At 39.5% G+C, this 19,834-nt stretch overlaps 1 protein-coding gene across 1 annotated transcript; it reads left to right on the top strand.

Annotated features, from left to right (window-relative positions):
• The first annotated feature begins 14,494 nt into the window (after nt 1-14,494).
• On the top strand, nt 14,495-17,889 carry fam110c (family with sequence similarity 110 member C). The gene has a single exon (XM_080883790.1). The coding sequence runs from the start codon at nt 14,710-14,712 to the stop codon at nt 15,757-15,759; it is 1,050 nt and encodes a 349-aa protein (XP_080739916.1). The 5' UTR covers nt 14,495-14,709; the 3' UTR covers nt 15,760-17,889.
• The last annotated feature ends 1,945 nt before the right edge of the window (nt 17,890-19,834 follow it).

Genomic DNA, 19,834 nt, shown 5'->3' with positions numbered 1-19,834 from the left:
TTCTAAAATTAAAATAATAGTCCATCCTGCTGATCATGCAAAGTCACTTCATCAGTGTATGAGATAATTAATCTATAATTAATCTTCAGTTTCCCACTTTTATAGTTTTAGCAATTCAGGTCAAAGGTCAGGTCAGATAAAAGGTCAGTTTTAGCCCGTTCTTGTGGATTACTGGCTTCTGCATAACTGCTGTATGTCTCAAGAGAAAGCCACTGTTGTTCAGAATCTCTAATAAACTGTAAACATTGAGCCTTTACTCACCTTATATCCTTAAATTCCTGTAATCCTTCTATCTGCATATCTAAAAACTATAGCAACAACCTCACCAGAACTTCAGATTGGCCTTAAACCTGGCCCTTATTGTGTTGATCCCCATCCATGATGATTTACAGCATCAATAAGCTAAAGCAGAAGAAGCCATTTGGGAGTTCTCACCTGGCAGAAAGAAAAGGAAACACTACTCCCATAACAGAAGTAACACCCACCTCAGGGGCCAGCTTTCATGGACCTAGATACGGCCATCTCGTTAGCCTTGTCCAACATCCAGTCTGTCATGTCAATTGCAGACTCCAAAGCCTAAAGTCCGGTTTATTCTTCCTCTCACTCTTCCTCCTCGTTAGCGAGGCCTGGCCCCTTCTTCGATGTTGTCGATAGCAACAGAGCCCTGCTGAGATGACTGAAAAGTGTAGTCCCAGCCTCCACTTTATTTCCTCCCACTGCTGTAGTGTTTTTGTTTTTTTCTCCAATTCATGAAACCAAATCCTAGCGGGGACTCTCCTTTCTTTTAATGGATTATTAGCTTCTAAGTAGTATACAGACGAGGCCTCCAGGGGTTTTTACGTGGGTTTTTTCAATAATCAGTGCTCTGCTGACCTACAGCCAAAGAACTGTCATCCTTGCAAATTCATGCTTTCTCCAATGCTGGCTCATATGTACATGTTATGATATAACCTCTTGAGTTATGTTTATAAACTCTCTCGTTGTGTTACCTCAAAGCCGCAAATTTGTGAACCTTCAGTTGGTCTTACTACACGTCATACAAGTCTGTTTTCCTTTCCCACGATTGCTGCATGTGCGCTCTCTACCTTGGGTTTTCTACATGTGCACACCAGCAGGCATGGAGGTTTGCCCAGAGTAGTTGGTTTGGGGGGGGGGGGGATTTATGGCTATACTACCTGCTTCAGGCTTTCACTGTATTCACACTGAAGGGGAAAAAGTTGCACTCTGCTTGGCCTAAAACGGAGTTATACTGCCTTATATAAAATGCTGCAGATAGAAAGGATTTCCTTTGACAGTCAGACAGTCGTGACTGCTTCAAAGTGCTAGTCTAGGCAGGCCATAAAGTAAAACTCAGCCCACATTCCCAGTGCATCAGCTGATTTTCTTTCCGGCCCACATCAGCTGATGGCTCAGCTGATGCCCTTCTAAGCATGCAGTTGGCAAATCTAATATATCCTATTAAAGCTGCTTTAGCCTGCCAATCCAAGCTGCAAGCTGCTTCCTCTACAAACTGCTTTGCAACCCACCTCCACCCCTGCTCATCCTCTTCAAGCTATGCCTGACTTAATCAGCTGTCACTGAAGCCAGCACTGTTCTGTGCCCTATGGAGTTTAGGTTGCTGCTCTCCCTGCCTTATCCTTTCTATGTATACACACTGAAGAGCAGGGAGAAGGGCAGGGCCATACAGCCAAATATAAATGACTGCAGATGGAAATAATTTTCCTTGACTAAAATGATTCTGACTGAAATACTATGATTTGGTTTGCAGCATCTGGCAGGCCTGCTGGATCATGATATATAGTATACATCATATACTATGTTGAAAGAAGACTTTTTTTTCTTGCTTTTTCAACAACACAAAACATTGTGCAATATCCGTGTGCACACTGAAATTCAATATTTGTTCACAGTGAAAACAATGTGGCCTTCTGACATTTTAACTTGTCATCCAACATATTGCTTTTCATCTGCTCCACACTGGGGATTTAAAGGATGCACATCATTGTATTGTTATTACAGGTTTATCAGCGTATTCGGTCATTAGCTACAGGAGAATGTGTTATATAACATATTTACATGTGAATGGAGGTGTATTAGCAATGTAATTATTGCTTTTCTTTAAAGCAATCATTAAAACTTGAATATGTTAGAAATTGTATGAATCCATTTCGCAGTTATGAGATCTAAAGAGCTAGGATCCAAGAGATATGTTACCAATTACAGTTTAATTTCTTGTTAACTACATGATTTAAGATGTTAAATTTTATTGGTGTTCGTAATAAAGACATTATGAAAATCTAATTTTCATTTTAAAACAAAACAAAAACCATCTGTGGCACTATTTACTTTCAAAGTTATGTAACGAGCTTATATCCCTTGTGTGCTGCAATTTCGTGTCACAGTTGATGCTCATAATCACTTCAGTATGAATGTGGCAGAAAGAAATGCACTGACATTTTTTCAAAGAGAAGTCCACATGTGCAAAAGTAAAAAAGAAGGATTTACAATGTTTGGGGGCTTGAATTGACTAGAAAATTATTAGCTAGTGTTGACTAAACCAGACTGTATGACTACATTCAAATAAATGTCATTTGTTTTGTCTTCATAAGGGTTTTTTGCCTTTTGATTTGTTTATTTTTACAGTTTCATGCTAAGCTGCGGCGTCTGAAAGCACAACGCAGGTATGAGTACTCCAAGGTTTGCCAGCAAACTGTGACATCACCGATTCTTACAGGTGCAACAAAGCGAGCCGCCCATCCATCCTTTGTGTAAATTACATGTTCGTGTCAGATGATTCTAGAAATTTTAAAAAAGCTGCTGTTATGTGCATAATACAAACCAAAAGGAAATGATTTTTCCCAGAAATTAAATTCCTTTTCCCAATTCAGACACTGTGAGGGCCAGTTTGCCCACTGTCTACAAGCCTTTTATTTCATCTCATCTTTTGTTAGTATAACAGCATCATTTTCAACTTTACTACAGTTTTTCTCCATTGGTTTGGCTCATTTCTTGAAACAGAAATTACATTCTCAAAACTCTAAGATCATTTGGCAAAACACTCTTACAGTTTAGCACAACACTATAGCTCACCTGCAAAAGCTCATATCTCTTCCAAAACTGTTCACTCAGGCGTCAATCTAAATCCCTTTCGCATTTAAACAGTCAGTGTCTCCAAAGTGGCAAAGATCCTTCTCAATAGCTTTGGCTCATTTCTCGGCACAGATCGGACATTCTCATCATTCTTGGTGCTTTTGTCAAAATAAACCAAGATGGTTGATCACAACAACATGGTCCACCTGCAAAAGCTCATATCTCTCCTAAAACAGTTCACTCATGTGTCAAAACTACATTTCTTTTTAATCTGAATAGTCAGTGCCCCCAAAATGCATCGTCCCTTTGGCATTGTGTGAGTACTGTCATACAAAATATTTAGATGTTTTGTCACTATGGCAGAGGACCAACAATATACAACAGAAAAGAGTAGCCTCCAAGGTTTGATATCACAGATTGCACTCACACTACCAAGGAAATTATAACCATTTTTTTATTCACACGGAAAGAAAGTTCTCATGCCAAGTTCTCTTGCAATGCAACGAGGGAAGAAACGGCGTGCATGCCGCAACCATCCCCTGCATTGATCTCCTGTAATGTCGTCACACGCTGCGTCCATAGCATGGAGCAGGGACGGCTGATCCTGAGCATGATGCTCATACACTCTCCACCTCCAAGCAGAGAAAAACTCCTCTATCGGATTGAGGAAAGGAGAGTAAGGTGGCAGGAACCCCATGACCATCCTTGGATGCGTTGCAAACCAGCCCCTAATGAGTGGGCTATGGTGGAAATTGACATTGTCCCACACAATTACATAAATAGGTAGGTGAGGCCCTATGAGACCTCTCTCATTTTCAGGGATAAAATCGGTATAAAGGCGATCCAAGAAGATGAGGAGCTTGTGTGTGTTGTATGGGTCAAGACTGGGGATGTGAGTGGCCACACCATTTTCAGAAATGGCAGCACACATAGTTATATTGCCCCCTCGCTGACCTGGGACATCCACTGTGGCCCGGTGGCCAATAATATTATGGCCACGTCTTCGGCCCTTGGCCAGGTTGAAGCCAGCTTCATCCACGAACACCAGGATGTGAGGGGTCTCATGTCCTTCCAATACCATTATTCTCTAAAATAGAGTAAAGAACATGAAATCAGTCATACAGAAGAGTCATATACTACAGTTAGACAATTACCTGTTCTCCCCCACAGGTTCAATATACTACAGGCCACTACTCCAGTGGTTCTAAACTAGTGATAGGCCTATGAGGAAGTACTGCAGGGGTATTTGATAGAAAGGGGAGTGGGAATAATGGAGGTATTGAAACCAAATAAGAGAACTACTGCTTATTGTGATTACAGGTAAGGTTATAATAAGAGACAACCAGTAACTGACTTACATTTACATACTGGTAGCGCAGCTCCTTCACTCTGTCAGAGTTCCTCTCAAACGGTACCCTGTAGATTTGTTTCATTGTCATCTGATGCTTCTTCAAAACCCGGTCTATTGTGGAGATGCTTATTGTGTTTATATTCTGGAATATATGATTGTCCTGAAGGATGGCATCACGGATCTGTCTCAATGTGATGGCATTATTTGCCATCACCATGTTTTTTTTTTTGTTTTTTTTTTTTTTTTTCTTTTTGGAAGTGACATCAGAAACAGCAGCATGTGACATCACGTGATGGCGGAGCTTCAGTTCATCCTTTGTCATCCTTTTTTTTTTTTTTTTTAATAGGACAGGGGGAAAGAATGAAAGAAAGAGGGGGAGAGGAAGAAAGAAAACCAAAGGGGAGAAGAGACGGTGAGAAGGGGGGGAAGAGAGAGAAAAAAAAACAAAAAAAAAAAACTCCTGGGTCACCTGTATGAAGAGAAAGAAAAACAAAAAAAACAGGGGAGACAGCAAACAACAAAGAGCAACATAATAATAAAAAAAAAAAAGCACCATCACAATAAACTAGCTAGTCATAGATATCAATAGTTACTAAATAATAAACGATATTGTGCAGCACGCAAGATAGACAGCGCACAGTGTGCTTTGAGGCAGCAGCCAAGAAAGCTGTAGTCCGCATCTGTGAATACCCATGTGTACACCTGTGTGCATACCTGTGTGGATCAGCATGCTTGCATTCCAAAGGTTTCTCCATGTAATGATCTGCTAGAGAGTGTGGGGAGCCACAGCCCTGTCCTCTATGGTATCAAGCAGGTATGCCATCACCATGTTACAAATCTCTCTTTCCTGTTGTTCATTGAGCAGTTTTCCTCTGCCACCCACATGAGGTTGTCGTCCAATCCTACAAAAAGAACAGAATACAGTAAGTTACCAGTGTAATTGTATTATTGTTTTACTCACAGTAACTTCACCACAATCCTAATGCAACATTGCACAGTGACTGGAATACTACTCTAAACTTAATTTTCTAATTATGTAATTCCATAGTTTACAGTAATATGTTCAATACATTTCTTGTCATATTTAGTATCAAAACATTCCACTAGTCCTCTCCACCTGCTAGTATAGACCTACAACTGTAGGCAGATGCACACAAAATCTCTACAGTAAGTTATACATTTTTTGCCTCACGCACAGTGCCCTGTCCTATACAACATATAATTCCATCATAGATTACATGGAGTCCATACCTGTTTTCCCTGCGAAAGGTTTGGATGATGGAGGAGACTGAAGAGTGAGGCATATTAGGCTGCACTCGACGACCTGCCTCTGCCATTGTGAGGCAATGGTTTATGACATGGTCTATAATTGTGGCCTGAATTTCATTCGGGACAGCACAGTGTCTTCGCGCACCTCGGCCTCTTCCCCCTATTCCTCCACCACGCATTCTCACTTCTTCTTCTTCTTCTTCTCCTCCTCCTCCTCCTCCTCCTTCTTCGTCGTCTCCTCCTCCTCCTCCTCCTTCTTCGTCGTCTCCTCCTCCTCCTCCTCCTCCTCCTCCTCCTCCTCCTCCTCCTCCTCGAGGAAGAACTTCCCCTTGTCCGTTTGCTTGGCCTTGTCTATCCATGTTCAGAGATCGGACTGGTCCTGATCAAGCTCTATATATCTGTGTTTGGCAGCACACAATCATGGAACACACCTGTGTGTGACACTCCCTCTTAGTCTAGTTTCACCTGACTGTCAATGACTGTCATCAATTTATCAAATATTCAAAGAAATTCATATATGGTATTCATGGTATTATGTTCTTGACCAATTTTGACAATTGAACAGACAGTTGTGCATGCGAGTACTTATACAATGAAATCATGCTGACATGTTTTGGAGGGAATGATCATTCGACTGAGAATCAACTAATCAGTTTAGATCTACAAGATCTATTCATTTGGAAAATGTGCTAAATGTGGGCTAACTGCATAACTGTAGGCTACTTGTACTTAATCATTTGCAAAGATGCACTGAGACAATTGAGACATGTACTAAGGCATTTACCATTTGATAAAATGAATGAGAAATGCCATTCTGTTGTGAACATTTGCCAAGAGGTTTGGAGGTTTGCCCATGTTATTTTGAGAATGTAATTTCTGTTTCAAGAAATGAGCCAAACCAATGGAGAAAAATTGTAATCCATCGGGTAGGTCCAGGAAATTCAGGTTCCAGTAGCAAAACACAGACAAAAATTTGCCTAGTAATAAAAAATTAAAATAAAAAATAAAGGGGAAAAATGAATATCAATATATAAGCATAAATATAACATATATACATGCATCTATAAATACAACATGTAAGAATAACCAGTGTAGCAGCCAAAATATCTATTGCACAGTATTTTGTTGTGCATTCAGAGATACTGTTCTGCATACATTGGTTATTTGAGTTTAAATCTATCAGTTCAAAGCAGCTTGACGAGCAAGGCATTTTTACACAAAAAAACTCAATAATTTTCTTTATTTCACTGTAAACACTAAAAATGTTTGTGCATGAAAATCCCAGTAGATTAGCAGTTTCTGAAATACTCTGATACCAACAGCCATGCCACATTCAAACTCACTTTAGTCGCTTTTCTCGCTCTCTCTGGTGCTCAGTTTGAACTTTAGAAGGTCATCGTGACCTAGTCTACGAGCCTAAATACATTAGGTTCTTGCCATGTAAACAGCTTATTGGATATTCCGCTAACAAGTAGCTGAACAGGTTTAACTAATAATAATGTGTCCAGAGAGTGTATTTTCCACCCCTTGTTAGACATAAAGCGAGTCTGTTATTCATCTTAGCCCAAAGAAAAAATATTAGGTAAAAGGGGGGGGGGGGAAATCATTTAATGAGGAAAAAAACATTGCATCATTAATCCCCTGAACGGTTGTTTTCTGAAGAATTGTAAGATGAGCCTTTGATTAACAGACACTGAATAATTGAGAGGGAGGTGACCTTATATTGATGACAATTAGCGCTGTATGCATAATTAGCAATTATCAGTTACTTTACATAACCCTCTGACAAGAACTGCAAGCAAAAGATGGCTGCGGCAATAATATTTGACAATTTGCGAGTCGTTTTTAATTGAGTCAACAAGTTTCATTCACGTCTCAGGATGGATGGTAATTGTGAATGGCTTAATAAAAACACATTTAGCAGACGATACAGTGTCACATTAAAACGCAAAATGTGTGTGGGGGGTTTTCAACAAGCGGCATAAGTTTAGAATTAAATAAATGTGAGAGGACTCGGGGGAGAAGTGACTAATGGTGTCAGTCCTCATGTTTACTTTGCTTCCTTTCATCCCACCCTCAGTTTTTCGAATGAGAAACAGATTTCAGCAATCACTCAGACGATATGTTAAATGATCATAAACACTGTTGCCTGCAATTAGTTTTAGCGCTAATCCTTATATCAAAAGATGTGACACAGGTATGTTTGAAGTCATCCACTTGCAACCCTGAGCCAAAGGACAGATGTGCTGACGAACATCTGTCTTTGTAATTCATTTTGGCCGATAGTCACTTTGGCCGAACCTTCAAAAGAGGGCTAGTTTTTAAGCATTTTTCTATTTTCCTCCTTTTTTGTGTTTATTGGAGAAATGGCACGAAATGAGAGGGAGGAAAAAAGAGGTGGGAAACGACTTACAACAAAGACTTTAAACCCTAACCATCGAGGGTGCCCCCAGGGGGGCTGACTGAGGATGAATTAGCTTTGTGTGGAGGTGATGTGCAAAAGTCTCAAGCAGCACCATTTCTTTATATTTTGCACAAAAACCTGAAATAAGTGTTGTAATTTATTGGAAAATGGATAAATGGATATCAAGCATACAGAGCATACAGAAACAGAGTTTGTAACATTTTAATGACCTTGAAAGTCAATATTTGGTGTGACTACCTTTATTCTTCAACACAACCTGAACTCTGTTATGCAAGCTTTCTTGTCATTTCTTTAAGTAGTCTTCAGGAGTAGTTCTCCAGGATTCTTGGAGGACACTCAGAGCCCTTCTTTGGATGTTAGCTGCCATTTGGTACTTTAATTCCATCAATTTTTGACAAGATCCCCAACACCACTGAAATGGAGCCCAAAACCATAACAGAGCCCCTGATTGTTTTCTGATTGGCATAGGCATTCATTGTTGGGTGTTTCTCCTGAATTCCTTTGAAATTTTTTAGTTTAACTTTCAGCAGCTTCATGCTGCTGAAAGTTAAACTCGAAAATTTCAAATTTGTATTCATCAGTCCATAAGACCTGTTGCCACAGATTTTCAGTAGAGCTGTTGAGTAATTTGCCATTTTTGTTACCCACCAGTCTAGTTTCTTTAGTTATTTAAGGATGCACTGCTCACCATGCCGGCGGCACGGTGGTTAGCACTGTTGCCGTACAGCAAGAAGGTCCTGAGTTCAATTCCAACATCAGGCCGGGGCCTTTCTGTGTGGAGTTTGCATGTTCTCCCCGTGTTTGCGTGGGTTCCCTCCGGGTACTCCGGCTTCCTCCCACCGTCCAAAGACATGCAGCTTGTGGGGATAGGTTAATTGGATAATCCAAATTGTCACTAGGTGTGAATGTGCGAATGAATGTGAGTGCGAATGGTTGTCTGTCCCTGTGTGTTGGCCCTGCGACTGACTGGCGACCTGTCCAGGGTGTACCCCGCCTCTCGCCCTATGACAGCTGGGATATGGGATAGGCTCCAGCGCCCCCCCACGACCCTGAAAAGGATAAGCGGAAGCGAATGGATGGATGGATGGATGCTCACCATGCCAAGACATGCCATGTTTTCAGGTAACAGCTCTTTGGGAATCATTTGTTGGTGCCAAAATGTAATTTTATGTTTGTTTTTTGTTCGACTAAAGAATAAGATGGGACTAAATCATGTGTTGTTATACGTTGCAATGGGTACCTAAAGATGCAACTGGTTTATTGTTATCCGTTATGTGTAGACACAACATTAGTTCATCCTTTGAGTTAGGTGCCTTTTTTGTTTGAATGATTCATAAGTTAAGTGGCTTCATCAAAAAATACAAATAATAATTAAATGAAAAGGACTAGACTGGAAATGAGTGAAAAAGCAGCCAATGTCCAAAGAAAAACTTTGAAAAACCTTCAGAAAGCCTGGAGAACTATTGCATGAGACTGCTTTAAAAATGAGAAATCTACGGCTCCTTGGAAGCAAAATATGAAGAAAGGAGGAGTGGCTCAAAACCACAATATTATATTTTTTGTCTTCACCACCTAACTGAATATGTGCCATAGAATATGCAACTTTTCCATCTTCTTTGCTTTAGAGACAACAGAAACAAGTGAGGTGTATCCTCATAAACTGGCAGAGCCATTGTTGATATAAAAACTATTTATTACAGCCTGCATGTCTGTGATAATGATATACAAACAAAACCTTTCTGCAACATGTGTGTTAGCCTCATACTCCCAAACCTAACTGCACATCACCAGGGCTCCCCAGGCTGGAAGCCAGCTATTGGATGCTTGTTGTGCGTTACTACTGCAATTATTACAGAGCTTTTTCTTTTCTTAATTGGGTCATTAATCATTATGATTAATGACCCAATCGTGTCATTAATCATAATGACATGTCTTGGATACCTCTGAAGTTGACATTCATTTGAAACGGGGGTCAAGAAAGTATAAAATGCAAGTAAACAAAGCTAAAAATTGCATGGCTAAGAAATGTAAATGTCAACATGGAAACAGATGTGGTATGAAGATTATGTACAAACATTGAGATGTCAGTTTAAATTATCTGAATTACAGCTTTGGTTTCCTTTAGTCAATCTAACATGCAGTAAAATAGCATCTTCCTCTTTTTGATGTTTAATGGATGCAATAAGCGATGCTGCATGTGGTCTTTGCTCTTGAAAGAAAGTCTTGAAGTGAGGATATGAATCAGATACAGTCTTCTAAGCTAACTGCGTGGTAGACTTGAGGCTAATGGCTTCCATGCTATCCATTCCAGTGCTGCCCTCTGCCTTTTGAACAAATAATCCTGGAGAACTGTTATCTTTCAGGTTCAGTTTGTAGGCGCATGCTTCACCTTCTACTTCAATTACTGTTTTCATTTCCATGAGGAAGGAGAAAACAGGGAGTAGGATATCATTCCAGGTTTTGTAATAAGAATTGCAATGTTTCTGTATACGTTCAAAACTTGATCTTGCAGCTATTATAAGCTTAGAGAGGACAGCTGAGTGTTGTTGTGTTTAATTTTATCAGATATGAGAGATGAGAAACCAGCTTGCATAGATTTTCATGTCTGAGCACGTATATCTACCACACAGACTGCATATAAAGAATGGGAATAGTTTCCAGGTCTAAGAGGTAAAGTAAATGCAGAAGGGCCACAAACCTGCAAATCTTTCAAATGACCAACAGGAGGCATCTTGTTGGAAAAAGATGTCCGACATATATAAATCTATGAGAAAATAACTCTACAAGTCACTTTGTTTGGGATTTAGGACCCAGTGTTTTGATTTTCTTTAACTTTTAGTGTTTCCTGGTTTCTTTATTTCAGTTTGTTTTATTGGGTGAGTCCCTTATGTTAGGGAGAATGTAATTCCTCAGTGTTTAGCCTTTGGTTCTTGTTATTCTTAGTTTTCTTTACGTCAGTGTTTCTAGTTTAGACCACCTTAGTTTTACCTATCTGGTTTCTGCTCTCAGTTAAGTTTGTTTTTATTCTATCCCTTGTTTCAATTATCATGCTTGTCCAGTGTTGCCATGCGTTGTCTAGTTTTTATCTGTCCGTGATGCCATGTTTAGTAAATTCCTTTTTTATTTTGCTTCCTTTGTCGTGTCTCCCTTGATTGTTGTCAGCTGTGTCCTTACCTGTTGCCCATCCTCTTGTCATCTTATGAGTATTTATTGTCTGTGTCACCCTTTGGTCATTGTCACGTCCTATCGTCATGCCTGTGTGCTCACTAGTGTTTTACAGTGGCTTGTCTTTGAACATGTTAAACAGCCAGCAATATTCATTCATTCATTCCACTTCACAATCCTAAGTTCTGCATTTGGGTCTGCAACCTGCCTGTTATACAGCACTACGTGGTACACTTGATATCTGACTGCAGTAAACACTTTTAATGAGGTGAGTTTACGGGCTCAGTATAACCAAATACATCACAAAGTTTATTTTGTAAAGCATGGTACTCATTATAGTTTAAAAAGGACTATAAAGAAGTGTACGCTTTAGGGACACCATATTTTGTGATTGACAATCTGCTATTTTATGAGCATGTACAGTCCCTCGGTTCATTAGTCAGACCCACTCACTCATTTCAAAATTTCACTAATCACTAGGTAATGTCATGCGGTTGTGTCCATCTTTTGTATACAGTCTACAATAATAATAATAATAATAATGGATTGGATTGATGCGAAGCTCGTTTCTCTCTGCAGTTTTAGGTTTAATTTTAGGCGAATGGATGGATTGGATTTATATAGCGCTTTTCAAGGCACCCAAAGCGCTTTACAATGCCACTATTCATTCACTCTCGCATTCATACACTGGTGGAGGCAAGCTACGGTTGTAGCCACAGCTGCCCTGGGGCAGACTGACAGAAGCGAGGCTGCCATTTCGCGCCATCGGCCCCTCTGGCCAGCACCAGTAGGCAAGTAGGGTAAAGTGTCTTGCCCAAGGACACAACGACCAGGACAGAGAGCCCAGGGATCGAACCGGCGACCTTCCGGTTACAGATACGCTTCCCAACCCCCTGAGCCACAATCTTCTCATGTCCTTTGCAAGACATGGCCCCAGCATATTTTAAAATAAAAAAGTGAATGAGAAGCGCTCTATGGTTGGCACTTGATCAATTATTCTTCAAACTATGGTTCAGAACATTTTGTTTCAGTAGCACCATTGCCTCTAGGTGCCACTTATTTTGTTGCCTGTAAGCCTGTCAGTAAGTTGCCAAACACAGTCACTTACTCATACACTGACTAATAACACTTGGTGGAAAGTGTGTGAATCTGCAGTGCTGAGCAGAGGTTTGCTGATTTCTCCACTTCTGCAAAGAGGTCTGTTTCCAAAATTGCTGTGTAGATTCACCATAAATGAAAAATCTGATTTTTAAATGACTTTGTTATGTATATGTATTTTATTTTGGCTATTTTACACTGGCCTCGATGATTGCTTAAATACTTATGTTTCAGTGGACATTCCGTGATTTATTTTTGGCTACATTAATGCATGGATGAAAAGTTCTGGCACATAACACAGAGATATATAGTGTCAGAAACCCAAAATCATGACATAAAGCAGGTGTGTAAAAATAAGATCAAAGTTTACTTGAACCAATATCAAAATATTACCTTCAAAGAAGGCAAAGATTCAGGCAGGGTTCAAAAGCAGGCAGAGAAAAAACAGACTAATACAGGAAGACAACCGAGGGGGGTGGAAATCAGCCGTGAACGTGTGCCGTAATGACTAAGGGGACCAGTTGGTGAAGTGGATGCAGGTGAGCAAAGAAGCTGAAAGGAAAGCAGGGCAGGTGGGAATGGTGGGTTTGGAACAACAGGAGAGAAGTGAATGGGAACATAAAAAAACAAACTGCATGAAGACCAATATATACCCAAAAATCTATAATTTTTTCTGCTAATTGTACCTTCTTCAAGAATAGATAAAGAAGACCATAAAGCAAGACAAGACACAAATGATGGGAGAGAAGGCAAAATTGAATATAGTAGTTGTATATAAACACCTGGTAAGTAAAGAGAGGTTAGTGGAGAAGTCCAGTGCATCATGGGAAGTCCCCCAGCAACCTGAGCCTATTGCAGAGGATCACCTGATCTAGCTCACACTATAAGCTTTATCTGGAAGTAAAGTTTAAAGTCAAATCCTCAATGGAGACAGGTCGTCTGTCTGGAAGCTGGTTCCACAGGGGTCTGACAGCTGAAATCTCTCCCTCCCATTATACTTACTACTGGGAACCAGCAGTCTGAGAGTGAGGTGCACTGTTTGGATAATATGGTACTATGAGGTCTCTGACATATGATGAGGCCTGATTATTCAAGACCTTGTATGTGAGGAGAAGAATTGGAAAGTAAATTCTGGGTCTAGCAGGTAGCCAGTGAAGAGAAGATAATATGTTAGAAACATGATCTCTCTTTCTTGTCCCAGGCAGTACTTTCACTGCCGTGTTTTAGTTCAACTTAAGGCTTTATGGGGAATTTTTAGAACCGTCACATAATAAAGAATCAAAATAGTCCAATCTACAAGTAATAAATGCACGAACTAGTTTTTATCACCACTCTGAGACAGGATGTTTATAATTTTATCAACTTTGGGAATCAATCAGTCATTCAAATACCTCATTTATATTTAGGTGATCTCCCACGCAAGGTCATCTTCTCAGATATGTAGACAGCATCTGGTTTCACCACAGCCCTCAAACTTGCAGAGAGAGCAAGAACATCAACTTCTGTTTCAAATAGACCTGAATTTTGTGTTAAAGTTCATTTCTTCGTATGCAAACAGACACTTTTCAAGCCTGAGGAAAGAAACCAGTTTGTTCACAATTTCTTTTTTGTCAACACTCGTCAAATTGCACAGTCACAGTCACCACACTGAACACAGTGGAGAAATGGAGTTTTTTTTCCCCCGAAGTATAAAAAGTTCTAAATTGAAACTTACATTCAACAAACTATTTTTTTATGTTTATGGATTAGTGCCACCATGCTTTAAAAAAGCATCACTGTTTCATACCTACCTCCAACAATCCAACTGTTATATTTCATACACATTCTCCAGAATTTAAGGATGACTAGTTGAGGGTAAACACTTATTGCACAACTTTTTCACTATAATGAGCACCAAGCCCATATGATGACTCAGATTTAAAGTCATTAAAAACTATAAACTGTTAATGATTCAGAAGCCAGTTTTCCTGAATGTTGACAGTATGAAACATCCTGTCTTGTGCAACAAGGCTAAAGATCCACATTTTCACCTGAAGGACTGGGAAACACACTCTGCAGAAGTGTCACCTTTCATCGTTCTCACTTGCGATGGTATCAGGTGTACTTTGAACAGGCTTGTGTCTGGCTAAAACTACCCTTACGCAGGATGGGTGGGGTAATGTGGTGTGTGTTTAAACAGACAAGGTAAGGTCCCCCGTCACAATACGTGCTCAGGCAAAGATCGGGCTTGAATGGAATCCTTTACCTGTAGCTCTGGGGAAACTGTACACTGAAAATCTACAACGAGACTTCAGTGCCCGTCAAAACCACAATGGAGACAACTAATGATACCACAAAAATCCTGGGGAAAGGTCCTGAATACCTTCGTAAACAAATGGATTTAGAGAGTGAGACAAAAGGACGCATGAGTGCCGTGGAGAGGCTCGCCGCAAGTAAACCAAAATACGTCAAAAGCCAACAGGTGGTTAACTCAACTCAGGAGCCAGTGATTAGCCTTGGATCGGCCTCTGTGAGTAGCACTGGGTCCTCTAACCGAAGCTCACACCGGGATGGGAATCTTCCTACAGGGAGTCACTTGACAGGGAATACACTCACTGTGCAAATCTCTTCACCAGTGCAGGCACATCGCTCCAGCGCCAAAAAACGACCAGACTCTCTTCTAATTTACAGACAGAAATGTGAGTTATTGAGAGGGCCAGCAAATGAACGGAAACACCATATAACCCGTAAGTTGTTGCTCAACCCTGTGAATAAAAATGCCCCATTATCCGAGGGGACAGATAAGGAATGTGAGTCTCAGGGCAACGGGGGAAAAATCACCACGCCTAAGGAAACAGCAAAGGAATGGAATCCACATGTAGTTATCTCTAAACCGGAGAGCAATGGAGTGACAGAAGAGTGCAGAATCAAGAACAGTGACTCTGGTACAAAACCTAAGGCTGGAGTTGTAAATGCATCTAGTGGTCTCCTGACAGTTCCTGAGGTTGAAAGGAGGTCTGGCAAAGGAGTCAGTCGTTCTCACTCTGATATCAGCTCCAGGTATTCCAAAAACTTTGCAGACTTTGATGTTTTTTTCAAGTACTGCGGGCTGGACGGTGAGGTCATTGAGTCTTTGGGGAAGGACAACTTCTCGGCTCGCTCAGATGAAATTGCAATAATGGTTCGGAGTGTCAGTGTTTCCACGTCAGATGATGGCTTTTCCAGGAACAGTAGTGACAGCGATGCGCTCATGGAGGAAAAGCTGCACGAGAAGATACGTCAAGAGACCTCAGTTATTGAGCGCAACGCACGGATTATCAAGTGGCTGTACAGCTGTAAAAATGCTAGTGACACTGGAAAAAAGTTACGAGATCTTCACTGATTGCGCTTTTTCTTTTTACCAAGTGATGTTACATAAAAGTTATATTTTGAGGACAAAGATGGAAGTAGTTTCTTGTTTTTGGCCTTAGAAAACACTGAATGATACCCTACTTTTCCAACTGTACCTAAATCTTAGGATATGTATTGTGTATGCTGCATGTGTGTGTGTGTGTGTGTGTGTGTGTGTGTGTGTGTGTGTGTGTGTGTGTGTGTGTGTCCTTTACTGATGACTTTTCTGAGAGCAAATGATGACTGGGTGATTTCTTATTTTTTTCTAATTTTTTTTTACTTGCACAGGACCATCTATGATCTCAGTTACACTGGAAACAGATAAAATACAATGTCATAAAAGCGATACAAAAACAAAAAGTATTTACATTATTCAGCTTCAACATTTTTAGGATTACTGGCTTATTTAATATAATACTTTTGCGTTCTATTCAGACTCTATAAAAAAACATTTCTGTATTAAATATGGTCAAACATGCATACAAGAAGGCAAGCAGTAATTCAAAAGAATTCAGTGAAGTGCTGTGATATGAAGCAAAAACATACTAGTATGAACTAGTTTGGGATTATTTTCTTTTTTCATAAAAATAAAATACTTTTAAGTTCAGTGATTTTGGTTGTGAGCCTTTTTAAAGTAAATGGCCCACAGTCATATAGACTTACATTGTTTATAAAAGCTATACTGTATTTTTATGCGACTATAATTTAAAGCTTTTGAAAATGTACAAAATTTGTCAACATGACATACTTCCTGCTAATGATAACTCAACGTCTAACAATGCTGCAGCAATTCTAGCTGTAGCTTTTTGATGAGTTGTCATCAATGTTACATAATTCATCTACAAAACATTTGTGTGTTTATTTATTATTCATTAACATGCAATTATTTTATACGATCACTTATAAAATGTACTATTTGTAAAGAGTGGTACTATTATTTTAAGATAAAAGGCTCACAGCTCATGGCCTTTTGATTCTTCCCAGGAACATTAAAAGGAGTCTCACACTGATGCTCATAAATTCTGCTCCTCTGCGAATACCTTTAGGCCACCTCAAACATGAAAGCATCCCTAAATCAGAATTTGTACAACCTGCCTTTTAAGTTTATAATCCAATAATGTGCACTCCCATTTCTCTCGGGGTGAAAGGTATACATTCCATCACACCAACACACATGAAGACACACACACCCACACACAACCTGGAGACTTACTCTGAGTTTACCCATAACTACTGCCTGCCAAACTCTGACCATAACTTATCCTAATGTTAAAAGATAGCTTTAATATATAAATTTGAATGATTTAGATCATGAGGATTTGTTCCCTTGTCCACATACAAAAAAAAATTTGCATGTATGTGTGTAAATAAATTTAGGTCACCACAACAAGTGTAATATCTGCCACCCCACAGACACTCAAATGCAAACCACAGCAACTGATACCAAAAAATTTACGTATGGAAGATCTGCTTATATTTAACAGATGTATGAAAAAACATTTGAGGAAGTGGTTATTTTCCTCGCAAACTTTCCCTTAGATCTGTTAGGGGAATGTGCTTAATAATCTGATCGGCTTATGTCCAGTGACCCGTTGTTGTTGTATCTCTCTCCCAAGCTCCGTCTGCTTTGTCTCTTCATTGCTTTCTCTCTCTTTTTGTCTTTTAGCCAAGTTTTTTTTTATTCTTTGAAGCTCAGTGGCTGAACATGAGCTGGGGGAAAGCAATGGAAAGACTGTGCTTGACGCAGTATGTTAAACGTATTGCCACCTATTCAGTTTCACTCATTGTCTTCTTACAGAGAAAGAAACAAACAATATACGTTATAAGTTCATGTGAGTGGGCACAAAGTAGTTAGCTGGTGCAGACACACCTTTCACTTCTCCAAATGCCTGACTGACTGTTTAGTACAAGCCTCCACTTGTTGGTTGCCAAAAGTAGAGGTTACCTGTTGATAATGATAGTCATCAATATGTGATTATTGATTGTGAATGTGAACTCACTATTGCTACAAGTTTGCATTTAATTTTGTTTTTTATATGTAAAACTTAAAATTTTTGTACTCCTAGATAATTTGTATATCTTTACCACCTTTTGCCCAGTTTTACTGCTACTGAAAACATAAAACACAAATAAAACTGTTTTTACAAGTAAAATGTTGCATGAGTATACTCACAGTGGGTGGAATGGAAATGTTTGCTAAAGTTTAAAAGTTTTAACCCAGGGTGAATATATTGTCTTTGAATTACTCCCCTGCGACCATGATAAGCGGAAGGGAATGGATGGACGGATGGATTGATGTTAAACTACTTACTCTTTTATTAGTTGTTCTGTTGGTTATGAGAATTATCAATTACCTATACACTGCCACTTCATCAGTTACACATTGCTAACACTGGGTTACCTTCAGGGCTGCCTTAATTCTTCTTGGTGATGTGATATCATTATTATTATCATATCATTACATTACATTGCTGCTGATTTTTCAGCTGAAGATCAATTATGAGAATCTCCTCCTCCACCACATGCCAAAGGTACTCTAGGTGTCTATTAACTGTTTCTTATATTCTGTTTTTCCACTGTACTTGAGCCCTCCAACTGCTTTATATACAAACACACATTCATCAGTGGCATGCCGTGACTTTTACAGAAAGGCAAGCAGAGACAATCGTCACCCCTCACACCCACTACACACACAAACAAACACACCTTCTTCAAAAACACCAATTTAACAAGATAAACTGGATCAGATTAAAACATGCCATTTGTGCTGTCCATCTGCACATCTTCACGTTTCTACACTCCTTCCTGGCTGAAGAGATGTAAAATATTTCTAATAACTTAGTTAAATAAATATCTACCATATTCCCCCCACTTTTTTGTATTGTTAACTGACAATGACAAGTGGTGGAGGAACTTTTCAAACCAAAAAGCAATAAAAAACCTTACTTTACATAAAACTGTATTATTGAAAAATTGTGTATAAAGTATCAAAACTAAAACTATTCTGCAGAAAAATGTCACTAATCAGTGTTAAATATTATTTTTTATCACTGCTCCATATGTTTAAGGTTGATCACATTTTAAACACTGTATTTCTGTTTAATTTTCAGCATCAAATTCTATAAATCACACATTTGTCGTGGCTGTCCTGTGAGGACCGCATATCTATGAAAAAAAAATCATTTGTTCGTTGCCCATCTTTTCTACATCACAAATGTTCTCCAAGGTGGCCAGTAAGACAACTAGTTGTGTTTCCATACGAAGCATATTACTGATCTCAGAGCAATGAAAGCTCCCCTCAGCTTACCATGAAAGACCAGTGGTTTATCCAAAAAGGACATGCACAAATCACCTGAAACAAACTGCTGGCCTCCTAGCTCCAGTTATTGTTAATAGGAGACAGACACGCCTTCAGAGATGGAAACAGCTACATTTTTCTGTGAGATAAAATAAGCACAGCTTTCAGCGACAATAGCCAACTGCAGTCACAAAATAGCAGTAATGTAAAGGACAGATTAACTGACAGGAGGAGCTTTATGATGAGGGATCACTTCACTTTGCTATGTTATAGTTCACGTTTATTTTTAGATTTGACAAGGCACGCTACTTGCTTTGCTTGTCCTGATGGAACATCACTGACACTACCAGTCTAAAGTTTGGACACACCTTCTCATTCAATGTTTTGTTTTTATTTTTGCTACTTTCTACATTGTAGATACATAAACAATGTGGGCTTTAAAGATAATTAAGAAACTTTCTGAAGGAAACCTGGGCTTGTTAAGAGAGACGCCATCCATTCCACTTTGGATGGAGAAGCTCTCATTTCTAAGAATCTGGCCAAATATATTAAGCCCCCCAAAACGTGACGATCCAGAGTTGGGACCAGGAAACAGAGTTGCAGTCTTACACGCCTCTCTGCAGCTTCTCTCCTCCCATTATCCCCCAAAACCCCATCCCCTCAAGGTCTGTGTCAGCTCCCAAGCAGACAAAAAAACAAACAAACTAAAAACCGGCAAAAAACAACTGAAACATAAAAAAACACAAAGAAAGAACAATACAGTATCATC

The sequence above is a fragment of the Rhamphochromis sp. 'chilingali' genome (genome assembly GCF_963969265.1).
Source record: "Rhamphochromis sp. 'chilingali' genome assembly, chromosome: 5".
NCBI classification, from domain to species: domain Eukaryota; kingdom Metazoa; phylum Chordata; class Actinopteri; order Cichliformes; family Cichlidae; genus Rhamphochromis; species Rhamphochromis sp. 'chilingali'.
The sequence above is the reverse complement of the archived record's forward strand: the minus strand, read 5'-3'. Positions and strand labels throughout refer to the sequence as shown.

Excerpts from the sequence above, each read along its gene's own strand:
- fam110c (XM_080883790.1), top strand. The coding sequence starts at position 14,710 with ATGGAGACAACTAATGATACCACAAAAATCCTGGGGAAAGGTCCTGAA.